Raw genomic sequence first — 13007 nt, 5'->3', positions numbered from 1 at the left:
CGTTCTTCCTCCAGGAAAGAATTAAAATATAGCGCTCACAGGGCGCAGGGAGCCATAGCTCCAAAAGCAACAGTCCTCAGCAATCAAGGGGGCAATGCAGAGCCCAGGGAGGCAAGCCCTCATGGCAGTTCCTCCTGGGCCCCAACAGCAGCATGCCCAGTAGGATCAGGAACAGCACATCATCCTAGAAGAGCACCATGGAACTGAACAACTTCATGGGGTCACAGCCCCCTTCCTTATACCACCAAAAGACTTTGTTCTCAAAAGTCACAAGTCACTGAGCCCAGCTAGAACCAGTTTGGTTTGGTTCTGGAGCACTTTGTTTACAAGGCTGCATCCTGCCTTTGAGGAAGAGGGGGTCTGCCATCAGCCGCACAGTGGGAGGTGAAGCCATCATTCACCTTGCCAGGCACAGCCCTGCTCAGATCAAAAGGTCACCCCTCCCCATACTCCAGCCTCAGATCTCTCTATTCAACCCACGTCTGGCTCAGCCTGCCCTGTCCCTCCAAAACCAGACATGCAATTCACATCAGGTAGGCGGACACATAGCGCACAGAAATGCCAACTTCTAAAAGTGTCTCACATAGTCATAATAAATCTGCACACACCATTGCGCAGCATTTATTCTCACACTTTCATACATACTAGACTTGACCATACTGCTCTTCTTATAACAGGAATCACCACTGACACATACTGAGCAGGGAATCCCTGATTGCATTCCTATGGGAGGGCAGGCCACTCTCACTAATATGTTACACAGAGGGCACCCACTTTACACTGGACCACAGTGCTAAAGTGCACAGGGTCCTAAAACCACTAACACTACACAGAGAAAAAAGATGGAAGAAATGCAAAAAGTTTAGGGGTGAACCTGCAAAAAGGGTCCAGTCCAACAGGTTTTATTAATAATAAGGTCCAAGGATTACATAACGGACCCAAATGAATCCAAAAGTCTCTGCAGACCAACTGCAGTGCAGGCCAAAAGAACCGCATCATCAGCGTATAGGAGAGCAGGAATAACACTGTCTCCTATACGAGGAATACCTAAAGTGGCAGTGCTAAGGGAGGTGTTTAAATTATTTATGTAAAGTGTAAAGAGCAAAGGGGCTAGGATACAGCTCTGTCGCCCTTTGTCAATTTTAATCTTATTAGTGCATTTTCCGCCTTGACTGACTGTAACCCTGGCATAAAGATCCTTATAAAGATCTGCTAAGAAATAGACTAAGCAGCGGTCCATCCCCATACCCATCAATATTGTCCATAACTTTGATATATTTACTAGATCAAAGGCAGAGGATAAATCCATGAAGGCCAGCTGTAACGTACCTTTTTTTGCCTTTCCTAAAACCGTATTGACAATCTGTTAAAATTCCAGTGTCGTCCAACCATTCAGAAAGTTTATTTAAAATAACTCTACCTAAAACCTTAACCATGGAATCAATCAGGGAGATAGGTCTATAACAACCTGGATCACCTCTCTGCCCCTTTTTAAAAACTGGAATAATGGTGGAGAGAGACCAGGGTGGCGGAAATCCATACATACAAGCCATATTTAAAAGTTTAGTTAAAATGTTTGCCCAAAGATGCAGTGTTTGTTTATATAGATCAGCCGGAACACGATCAGGACCAGGGACCTTATTCCTAGACATTTCAATGATGGCCATCTCCACTTCATTTACTGTAAAATTCAATGCTGTGTTGCCCCTATCTCGATCAGGAAGAACTGGAGCGCCTCTCCCATACTGGGATACTCCATAAATAGTATTAAAATGGGATGTACCACTGGTACTCCGTAATATTACATTCTAAGTGCGTATCTTTTAGTTCTGAAAAAAAGGGTTTATTTACTATAGCCCAAAATCTAGCACTATCCCTATGAACCTCAACTGAAAGCAGGTCATTCCAGACCTCATCTTCAATTTCTTGTTTTCGGTGATTAATCGTCCATTTATAGGACTGCCTCAATTGGTCTCTGGGGAACTGCTCCAAGGCAGAAATAAGCTTTTGGTGAGCTTTCGAGCAATCTTTGTCAAACCATTTCTCACCAGATTAGTATGTCTTCTACTGGGCAATGTTAGAACAGATGCCACTTGCGCACAAATCTCTTCAAATGCCAGTAAGACCTCTGCTCCCTCAATATCAGGGCTAAGACGCATATTAAAACTCTTTTCTGCTTTGTGCATTAAAACATGAAGAAAAAGCTCAGGAATTACACTAGTCCACTTTAGCCTGCGCCCCTGATCATTGAATTGACATTGTTAATTTCTACGGCTAAACAATTAGTGGAGTCAGTATTCACAGTACAATGTTTTCCCATCAACTTTAGTCATATTAAAATTAGGAGGCCTCCCCTTTGCTCTCCCTGAGGCCGAGGGCCTTGCTGGCTCAAAATATGATTTATAACCATCTAGCCCAAACTTATCTTCTCTATCCCGCGTCTCTTGTAGTCCCACTATATCATATGGTTTAAGAAAATTAATCCATCTGGGTTCCACACTTTTTGTTCTAAGTCCTGCTACATTCCAGCTTAAGATCTTACAGTTCAGGTTCTCTTCCTCCATTTCCTTGGAGACCCCTTCTCCCCCTTCCCTCCCATTAGTGCAGGGGGCTTCAGTCAGTCATTTTCATCCAATCAACTCAATGGGAGAAACCTGTTAGAACACACTAAACCACTCTCCATTGCCTCCTCCCCAGGAGGTTTAAACAATGTTTTTGGGGGTAATGGGCCTATATTTTAAGTTAGAGTGCCAAACTGGGCTTTCCTAGGGCCTAACCCCAGTGATTGATCTACCTTCCTTTTTATTAGTGAGGCATTCCCCCACGGGCTCCTGCGCAGTGACTGTCTACCCTCTGGAGGCGGATTAAAAAAAACAATGGTAGTGCCCGTACACCCCCTAGACCCGCGTTGAAGCCTCCCTGGAAGAGCATTGCCGCTATCCCTATTTGATCAAAGTTAATGACAATACAGTCACTTTCTCCTTCTTTGGCCCTTTGTCCTACCCCAGCCAACTCGTCTGACCATTATGATATGGGCAGAAGCCTGCTCCCAGTTTGTTGAATGTGGTTTACCCCAAAACTTGGTTTGCGTAGGAGATCCTCAGTGGATTCCACTCTATTTTTTTAAGTGGGGGTACTCCTGTAAGAATTGCAACTAGGGGGGTAGCCCCAGGTGGAAGATGGAGTCTACAACTATTATATCTTTTAATGTCCCCTCTGGTCTCATGAGACTCACGTAGGACATCGGGGTGTTTATTCACAGTCGGTATACAATCAAGTTGCCTCTCCGCATCACCGTCCCTTGTATTCTGAATAGAAGTTACCCCAGATGGTATACCCTCCACCACAATAACATCAGAATGTGAAATTACATTACTTTCACTTGGATTGTCCATAGCAGTATCCATATGTTCTAGCTTTTCCCAAACCAGGGTAAAATTCCTATGGATTAGTTCTTTAATCTGGTCTAATACAGTTCCCAGAATGGACTCCACAACAGTGGCAAGGGCAGTGTACCCGAAGATACTATGCCTCGATGAAGGAGGAGGAAAGACGGCGTAAGTCTGCGTGCTAACAGAATTAGTTGATGGTACTACGTGGTCAGTTACATGATTGGCGGATTGGGATCCCTTTGTGATCTTAGTTTTTTGAGCGCCAACACCCAGCTTTTGTTTTACTGGCGGCTCTCTCATCTTGATCTCATCTAATGGTTTGGAGACCTGTGTTCTAGTAGCTATACTTGAACCATTAGGGACAACTATCGGAGGAACATCCAAGTTTTGCAAGAGGAGGGTTGAGGGCACATTTTGGGGCTTGATGGTTGGGCACATTTGTGGGAAGTTCCCCCAAGTTGGAGATACCTAATGACGAGCGTCTCTGTAGTGTTGAAGAATCTAAAGAGAGTCGCCGCTCTGTTATTACTATTTCATGGGTCAACAATGATTCTGCCCTGACAATCAAAGCATCTAAGGTGCCATTCACTCCCTTACACTTGCTCATATTGAAACCGCACGTCTTAAGCAGTCAGTGAATCACGTGCATAATATGATGCAGGACAAGTACTAAAGTCAGGGACAAATATGCGCGCCGCAACAGTACCTAGAAACTGAAAGGTGCAGTCAAGTACGGGTAACCAGATATCAGAGGGGGGGGGGGCAGCTGAGCCTCTTCCGGGCTCTGACTGGCACAGACGGGCCCGCCCTTTGCCCGGGCTACGCCCGCCCGCGTCCCGCTCTGTGGAAGCCGCGCTGCTTTTTACAGCGCCTCCGGGCACTGGAAATGCACGTATGCGGCACCAGCCATGTTGAAAGCTGGTGCAGGGAGTCCCTCTCGGCCAGCAGGACACACCAAGGCAGTGTAGACGGGCATCCCGCGCTGCTTCTTAAAGCGCTTCCGGGTGCAGGAAATGCACGCATAAGGCACCAGCTGCTTTGAAAGCTCGGGCAGGGAGTCCCTCTCGGCCAGTAGGATGCACTAAGGCAGTGTAGACGGGCATCCCGCGCTGCTTCGCAAAAGCGCTTCCGGGTGCAGGAAATGCACGCATAAGGCACCAGCTGCTTTGAAAGCTGGGGCAGGGAGTCCCTCTCGGCCAGTAGGATGCACCAAGGCAGTGTAGACGGGCTTCCGGGCTTCCTGCGCTGCGGGAGCCCGTGCTGCTTCTTAAAGCGCCTCTGGGCGCTGGAAATGCACGTATGTGGCACCAGCCGCTTTGAAAGCTGGGGCAGGGAGCTGTAATTTTTTTTAACTCCTTGAGAATGGTGAAATGCTGGAAATCCCGTCGCCAAATGTAAAGAATAAGTTTCTCTGGTAATATCCAATAAAGAAAGAAACTTGATCCAGAAGAAATCCAAGTAATGAAGTTTAATATTCAGTTCCAGCATAACACGGGAGTGCTGCCTTTCTCTTGATGATCCAACCGGTGAATGTCTCAGCCACCACGGTTTAATCATCAAGAGAAACACACCACGAGAGATACATCTCAAACATACACATGTTTGAAGATACACTCTCGTAACGATACAAACACGAGGAAACAAGGAGCGAGACCAGTTTCCAGAATCTCGGTAAGAGTTCCAAATGAGTATATAAAGAACATAGAAGAAATACAAATAATAAAAGTGACACGAACCTCTTTACAGAAGCTCCTCTCAGCCAGCAGGACACACCAAGGCAGTGTAGACAGGCATACAGGCTCATTCTGCCACAGCCAGTGGTGTTGCACGCGGAATGACTGTCCCGGACATTTGCCAGATGGTTATGTGAAGGTCGGTACATATGTTTACTGCCATGAAAGTCGGGTTCATCAAGAGGGGCATTTTGCACACTTGGTCCTTGAGGAATATTTAGTCCAAGCCAGTTTACACACCCATCACTTGGGGAGGTACTTCTGTGCTATCTATTTATACTGTGAGAAATCTGTGGTTAAAGCACAAGTTACTTACCTTTGATAGGCTCTTTCTGGTGGATACTCTAACCGAAGGTTCCTAATCAACCATCCCATCTTTGTGTTCTGTGAACTGGACTATTTTCCCTCTAAAAAGCCCCAGGCTTAGAGAGTTTTACACTGATTATGTCAATCGTCAGAGTGCATGGGTGGAGCTTATAAGCAGCTACACTCATCGATTCTAGATCAGAACATAAGCACAGCCCCTCACCACCTACCAGCATGCAACAGTACTGCTTTAAAGTGTCTGGATCCAGCCTGAGACCTGGGGAATATTCACAGGATAGGGGCTCCGTGGTTGGATAGAGTATCGACCAAAAAGAGTGTCAACGAAGTTAAGTAACGTGTTCATAAACAGTCCCAACTCTGCTAGCTTCAGTCTCACAAAGGCAGCAAACGCAGCTTGACAATATTTTCCACATTGTTTCAGACAGTTGGCAAATCCCATTTTCTTATTTTTATTTTATAAGTTGAACCTTGGTTGCCAGGTGAATTCAAAAGGAGCTGCCTGGAAGGACAGGCAGCTCTGATAACATTGTGGTCAAATCCATTACAAAAAAATGAATGAAAGAGGCTTCTGTCCACTCAAACTGGTAACAGGTTGTGGGAGCACACCGCTGACCTCTCAGGCAAGGTTCGCCCCTGGCATTCTGGGAAATGCATTCTCTTGTAGTTCGCTCCGATATTTTCAAGTGTTTCGCCAAGGTTGGCGCAGATAGTGCTGATCTCTAGACACGTGTTTCTGGTTTATTAACCCCTTCCACGCTGATGACGAGCTGGGCTCGTCATGAGGTAGCCTCCTGCTACGCTGATGACGAGCCCAGCTCATCACGTAAAATGCGCTTTCGCAAAACTCCGCGTACGAGCGGAATTCCGCCCGCACGCATGCGGTTAACCATCATCAGTAGAGAATACAGTCTTGTATTTTGGGGTTGACAGTGTGACCATAGCCCAGGAGCTCTTATTTCCTTGCCCAACCATGTATAGTTCTAATCAGGATCTGTGTCTTCAGTTAACAAACAGATGCAACGTTGCAGCATTAACAGAGTATGTTACTTTTTCTTCTTGAATTTCATACTAAACATCTAAAGCAGCATGGTAGCTTTCCCAAAAATGAGTTATATGTTTGTCAACTTGATAATCACAAAGCCTGCTCATAATATATAAAGTATTTTCTTTCTCTTCTGTAGTTTTTACAGAGGTAGATGACTGACACATTTCCTTGTCTTTGATCTAGTCTTTCTCTAGGAGGGAAAACCATGCCTTTAAATGTAGCCATTACTATTTCACTGGCGTGCCATTCTACTAAATAAACATGGTACTATATCTAATCAAGTATCAAATATTAACTTCAGAATCACTTCCAGGTTCTCACTGGCAAGCACATCTTGGTAAAGCAACATTGTAATAAATATTATAGCACAACGCATTTTATTAGCTCCCTCCCGGTCTGTCAGTTGAAACTAATCCCAGGTACTTCAAACAGATGCTGGAAACCTTTTATTATTCCTATGCACTGAAATAGGCAGTGAATATGTGCTTTACATTAGAAATAGTCTGTGTCTCTGTCCTTTTTGTGTGTAAAGATCTCATCAATTGGTCAGGTCGATCTTGCTGTGCCTCATGTGGATGCTTTGGACGTGTGCCTTCAAAATACCTCTTTTTTTGTCCTTAGTGCTGGGAAACGTTTGTGGGGCAGGAGCTGTACCGGTTTGTGGTCATGGACTTCATCTTCACAATGCTGGACACCTTCTTTGGGGAGCTGGTCCTGAGGTTAGTACCACCCTCCCTTTGATGCCACCCAAATCTGATCCGGAGGTTAATATCTTCCTCTCTGGAGCATCGCTTCAGAAGGTCTTCTACTTACTAAACCTCTCATTGGCGTGTCTCTGTAGGTAGACTGAGGTTAGTAGCTACCCCAGTTCATCCCTACGCTGGTCCAGATGTTAAGTATCCACCCTTTGAACCACCTCCTGAGGTTATTACATTACAGTTTCTCCTTCAGGGGGCCTGAGGTTAGTACAACCATCCTAGGAATATTTATGGCTCTTGGTCCAAAAGGGCCAAGGTGCCCACAGACAATTTAGGGGTCCCACAGAAAGTTGGGGACACTCCTGGAGTGGCAAGGGCACATGAGGCTGGGCAGGGCCACTAGAGGATGGACCGTTGTAGGCACAAAAGGGCCGGCATTTTAGGGTGGCCAGCTACACCAAGGGAGAGGGGGTAGAGTGGATAGCCAATCATTGTGTAGAAGTGAAGGAGGGGTGATAGAAACCATCAGTGACCAGAGCCGCCGGTACCACCTGTCCCAGTCCCTGGGAAATGCATAATTTACCCACGAATAGGTTGGTAAATGTTTCTCTCCGCTGCTCCTGCCCACCATGAGTTCCCTTTGTAACTCTTAGTGCCCCTGAATATCTGCGTCCCCTTTATTGTCGGTTGACTCCATGGCCCATTTGTGCATCCCACAATTCTAGTTGTGTGCTTTCTGTGTGTGTATGTGTACCAGATCTTCTGTTTGCATATGTTTGTGTGCCCGCCCCTCTCTGAGGTCATGCTTGTCTTCATGCCTATATCACACTGTACCTGTCTCTGAGTGGGGGCTCTGCGTGACCTGTCTCATACCGGTGTACTTGCCACACTTTGGATACCTAAAATCCCCTCCCTACTGGTGCAGCTGCCTTCATGGCTGTGTCCTTTACCAGCTACTTGTACCTACCTGCCCTACTCCTTTGGTGTGCCCTTGCCTATCTGCGACGGCTTTACGCCTATGTCATTGCCTGTGCTCCTTTTGCCTGTACTCATCCTGTCTCGGTCTGTGCCCTGTTCCTCCCTCTGTGTGTGCCCTTCGGCCTTCGGTGTGTGTCTATCCTCCCTTGGCATGTGCCATCCCGCTTCTGTGTGCGCCCCATCGCTACTGAGGTGTGTGCCCCTGTCGTCTCTCTGTGTGTGCCCCTGCCTTCCCTAGGGCCCTGCCCTCCCTCTATGTATGTGCCTGTCCACCCTCTGTGTGTGTCATTGTCCACCCTCGATGTATGTGCCTGTCCTTCCTCTGTGTGTGTCATTGTCCACCCTCTGTGTGTGTCATTGTCCACCCTCTGTGTGTGTCTTCTCCTACTTGAGTTCCTCTGACCCCTTTCCTGGTGATCTGTGTGATGCTTCCCACCTCTCTGGGGGCTCCTGCTCCCTCTGCATATCCCCCTGTCATGGTTCACTCACGTTACTCTGTGTGTTTCTGTCCTTCAGGTTAATTTTGGAAAGAAGGCTGAAGAAGAAACGGAGGCCTGAGTTTGACATTGCTCGGAATGTCCTGGAGCTCATCTATGGCCAGACGTTGGCATGGTAAGCGCTGTGCAGACTCTGTCCGGTTTCACTGGCCTGGGTTTTGTGAGGTGGATACATTAACCCCGTAGCGGGGTATCTCGGAAATGTGCGGGATTCGGGTACTCTGTGGGATTTCCTGTACAATATTAAATGGGGCTCTGCACTCTGTGGAAAGGGGGGGGGGCACAGTAGAGGTATTGTTAATGGATGGCATAAGGGTTTCTAGTTAAGTACAGGGTAGAGTGTTCCATGTATACTTTAGAGGTTGGTTTCCTGTGTGCAATTTCATAACTCCTGCCTGTGTTTCTCTTCACATATGCCAAGGGCTGGGCTTGCCTATCTTGGCCTGGTCACTAATGTCAGGGGAAGGATGCCTGTATCGAGGAAGGGGTAGTCAGAGGCGAGAGAGGGAAGGAGGTGGTGTTTCCCTTATAAGTGGTGGGTAACAAATGGCGGTGCAAAGCGTTCCTGGGCCATTCGGAGGAGGCATGGGAGGGCAGTTGGTTCCAGTTTAAATTGACAGGGAGGTTCCTAGCATATATTCAGAAGGGTTCCTGTACGTTCGTGAGAGAGAGAAAAAATATAGATACATATATGTTTTCTGGTGAATGTTTTCATGTGGTTCCTAGAATCTTCAGGTGATCCATGTATGCTATTCTAAGGGATGGGGCACATTGGCCAGTGGCTTGGGCATATTTTATACATCCAAGGATAGGGATTCCTATATAAAGCAAGGGATTTTCTCTCTGCAATTTTTGTGAGTGGTTCCACTCTAGACGGATGTATGACATTACAACGCATGCTTTTACCACGCATGCCTTTACAACGCATGCCTTTACAACGCATAGTGCTTTGGGGCGCTGGATAGTGAATAGTCTAATTTACTATTCCAACTCCAGTCCCTGTGGATAGTAGGGAAGGTGTTGGATAGTAAATTAAACCTATTCCCTATCCTAGAGCGCCCCCCAGCGCAATGCGTTGTAATGGTTTGCGTTGTAAAAGTTGCGTCGTAAAGGCACTGCGTGGTAAAAGTTGCGTTGTAAAGGATGTTTCCCACTCTAGACTGCCTCTGGCAGACTCCTTATACCAGTATGTGTTGCTGTGAGGAAGCAGGTATGCACAACTGGACTGCACAGGGGCTTTTTACGCATGACAGCACTAGACTAGCACTCATTCTAGAGAACATGACTAGCTTCAGACTCCCTGTACATGGGGTTACTTTGCTTAGGAGTCGCTCAATATGACTTGACAAGTTAGGGCTCACTGAAAAAGAGCTGTCTGGGTTACATTACTTTCCTGGACTCAACTGAATTTTGGGACTAACTGACCATGACTTCACAGGGTTCAGGCCACAAAGTACATGACTTTAGGGGGACTCCCTATGTATGATCTGACTGGGTTAGAGCTGACTTCCAAAACCTACTTTGGCTGCACATACAGTGAAAGAGACTTCAGAATGTAAGGACGCTATATAGGACTGACTAGCCCTGCTGTCTCTTGCATTGCACTGGTGTACAGGCCTTCTCAGTGGTGAGACAATAAGCTAAGTATGATCTTGTGGTCTTTTTGAGATTCATTCAGCCAAATTCAGTTATCTGTTGGCTTCTCCAATACGGTCCTTGTGGCTGACTGTCCACGGTGTAGCTAATGTGTCTCTATCTGTTTCTGTGAACATGGAAGATAGATACAGACCAATAAATGAGTAGGTTTCAGGAATCTACAATAGGTGAATGAGAGGAGGCTAGAACCCCTCAACCCCTCAAGCATCAAATAAATTGGTTTCCTGGAAAATGATGGGATGAATATATGGAGGCTGGGATGTCAGAAATGGACGTCACCAGCTTAATGGATTCCATTAATCACCAGTCCACCCAAAAACCACATACATCCTACCCTATATCCCTCCCCATGATGAAGACTATGCAGCATGGCTAAAACTAATAAAAAGCACTACGACACAGCCAGCGCTATTGCACTTTTTTAATAAAAAAACAAATGTGCATTAGTAATGGTCACGCCAAAGTAATTTTGTTTTTAATTTTCTTTAGCTGTGTGCATCTCCATATCATCTATCATCTTAGTAGGAATAATACAAACTGGAGAGTGGGTTGAGGAATGGGGTAACACAAAGGGAAGGAGGGTGGTAGAGAACACAGGTGGGGTGAGAGGACAGATGCAAGGGAAAGAGAGCAAACAGATAACAGAAAATGGGCAGGAGGGTAAAGGGTGAGGAACACGTAGGTAGTGAGTAGTACGAGACTAAGACAGCTGAAAAACACTCACACTCTTGTAGAGTCCTTAAATAGAAATCGAAGACAGTAGTGCCTTAAAAAGCGAGTAGTGGAAGGACACAGTAATTAGTCAGTGCTCCAGTGGAGGGACAAACACAAGAATAGCAAAGCAAGCATATGAAAGCTGACAAATAAGAAGCAAGCAAATGAGAGTGACAATGACACTAACCAATGGGCGGCCTCCAAACCCATTGTAAGGTAACAAAAGGTCTTGCAAAAGACAACTTATGCACTGTTTTAGGTGAAACCTAAATAATGGGATTTTCCACTGTCACTAGAAAATACTACTTGAATCAGCTGTATACACCAGTGCTATTTTTGAGAGTTGTGTTTTCAGGCTTCATAGACCAGGTTGTTTAAATCTTGCTCCTCTGCATCCCTTCACAACTACAGCCTGCAACCAGAAAGTGTACAGCAATTCTGCAGGGTAAAGCCTAAGACCAAGCAACCATTTACAACCTCATAGCACGATTGTTGCCTGTAACTAGATGTAATAAGTTTACCTCTAGAAGTCATTGTAAACCGTAATACACAATTGGGGCATGGCTGCATCTAGCATACGATGTATTTGGTTTCAGAATATTTGAGATTAGAAATGGATACTCCCACTGTTATGTTATGTTATGTTAATATCTTTTATAAGGCGCGCAGCTGCCCCAGCCAAGGGGCGTCCCGGCGCCTGATCAGGTACCACAACATAACAAATCGGTGCTGAGGAAATAAGGAAGAAATCATTCAGCAGTTGGAAACAGAAAAGTTTTTATGGCGCGCCTAAAGGGAGTAAGGCTGTTCAAGGCTCGAATATGGACGGGGAGAGAATTCCACAATCCTGCCGCTAATACTTTAAAGGAGCGACCTCCCATCCTACTAAGTCTAAACCGTGTATTAACCGCCAGATGGAGAAATTCCGATCTGAGGGACCGCGTAGGGACATAGGGGAGGACAAGCTTAGCGAGAGCTGGAGGAGAAGAAAGCTTCAAGATTTTAAATGTCAGGCAGAGAGCCTTAAATTTAATTCTCTGTCTGACCGGCAGCCAGTGGAGAGAAGTCAAAACTGCAGAGACAGAACACTGTCTAGGGAGGCCAACGATGGCACGTGCCGCGGCATTCTGCACCCTTTGCAGTCTAGTAGCCTCTGCCTGATTCACTCCAAGCAGCAGCGCACTCCCATAGTCCAGCCGCGAAAGAATGGAGGCTTGGACCACCAGTTGCCGAGTAGGGGGGTCGAAGAATTTGAGGACCGGTCTCAGCCCTCGCAGAATACCATAACAGGTAGCTGCAACCTTCTTCGTGTGGCTGGTAAAGGAGAGTGTAGGATCCAGCCAAACCCCCAAGTTCTTAACTTCGGCAGCTGGAATGGGAGTCACCCCCAGTTCTGGAGGCCACCACTGATCTCCCCAGAGCTCCGCCTGCTTTCCTAAAATCAGGACCTCGTTTTTTTTGGCATTTAGCTGCAAACAGTTTGCTCGCATCCAATTTGCCACGGCTATGAGTCCCGCACGGAATCTGGGAGCGTTCACCTCGGGATCACCGCTGAGTGTCACCGCCAGCTGCGTGTCGTCGGCATACGATGTCATGGTAAGGCCACATTGTCTGACGACTGCAGCCAGCGGTTTCACATATAGATTGAACAGGGTGGGGCTCAACGCAGAACCCTGCGGAACCCCCAGCCCCAGCGGATGGAACGAGGACTGACCAGGTGGAATAGCCACTTTAAAAAACCGGTCCGAAAGGAAAGAGCGAAACCATTGGAGAGCGGACCCCTCAATTCCCACTTCCTCCAGCCGCCGCATCAGGATGTCGTGAGACACCGTGTCAAACGCGGCGCTCAGATCTAACAAAAGGAGCGCCGCTGTTTGGCCAGCATCTAGCACCGTTCGCAAGTGCTCGATCATAAAGAGCAGTGCGGTTTCGGTGCTGTGTTGTGCCCGAAAACCATTCTGAGTCTC

The 13007-nt window shown here is 46.7% G+C and overlaps 1 protein-coding gene across 3 annotated transcripts in view; it reads left to right on the top strand.

Moving 5' to 3' along the window:
- The window catches only part of TMC6 (transmembrane channel like 6), a 229636-nt gene that overhangs the window by 192121 nt on the left and 24508 nt on the right, over positions 1 to 13007 (top strand). For all 3 annotated transcript variants that reach the window (XM_078653859.1, XM_078653858.1, XM_078653860.1), the window contains exons 15-16: positions 7119 to 7216; positions 8690 to 8785. In XM_078653859.1, coding sequence (XP_078509985.1) covers positions 7119 to 7216; positions 8690 to 8785 — 194 coding nt within the window. The remainder of the gene's footprint in view (positions 1 to 7118; positions 7217 to 8689; positions 8786 to 13007) is intronic.

This window comes from Lissotriton helveticus, chromosome 7 (genome assembly GCF_964261635.1).
Source record: "Lissotriton helveticus chromosome 7, aLisHel1.1, whole genome shotgun sequence".
NCBI lineage: Eukaryota > Metazoa > Chordata > Amphibia > Caudata > Salamandridae > Lissotriton > Lissotriton helveticus.
This window is presented reverse-complemented; position numbering and strand designations above follow the sequence as displayed.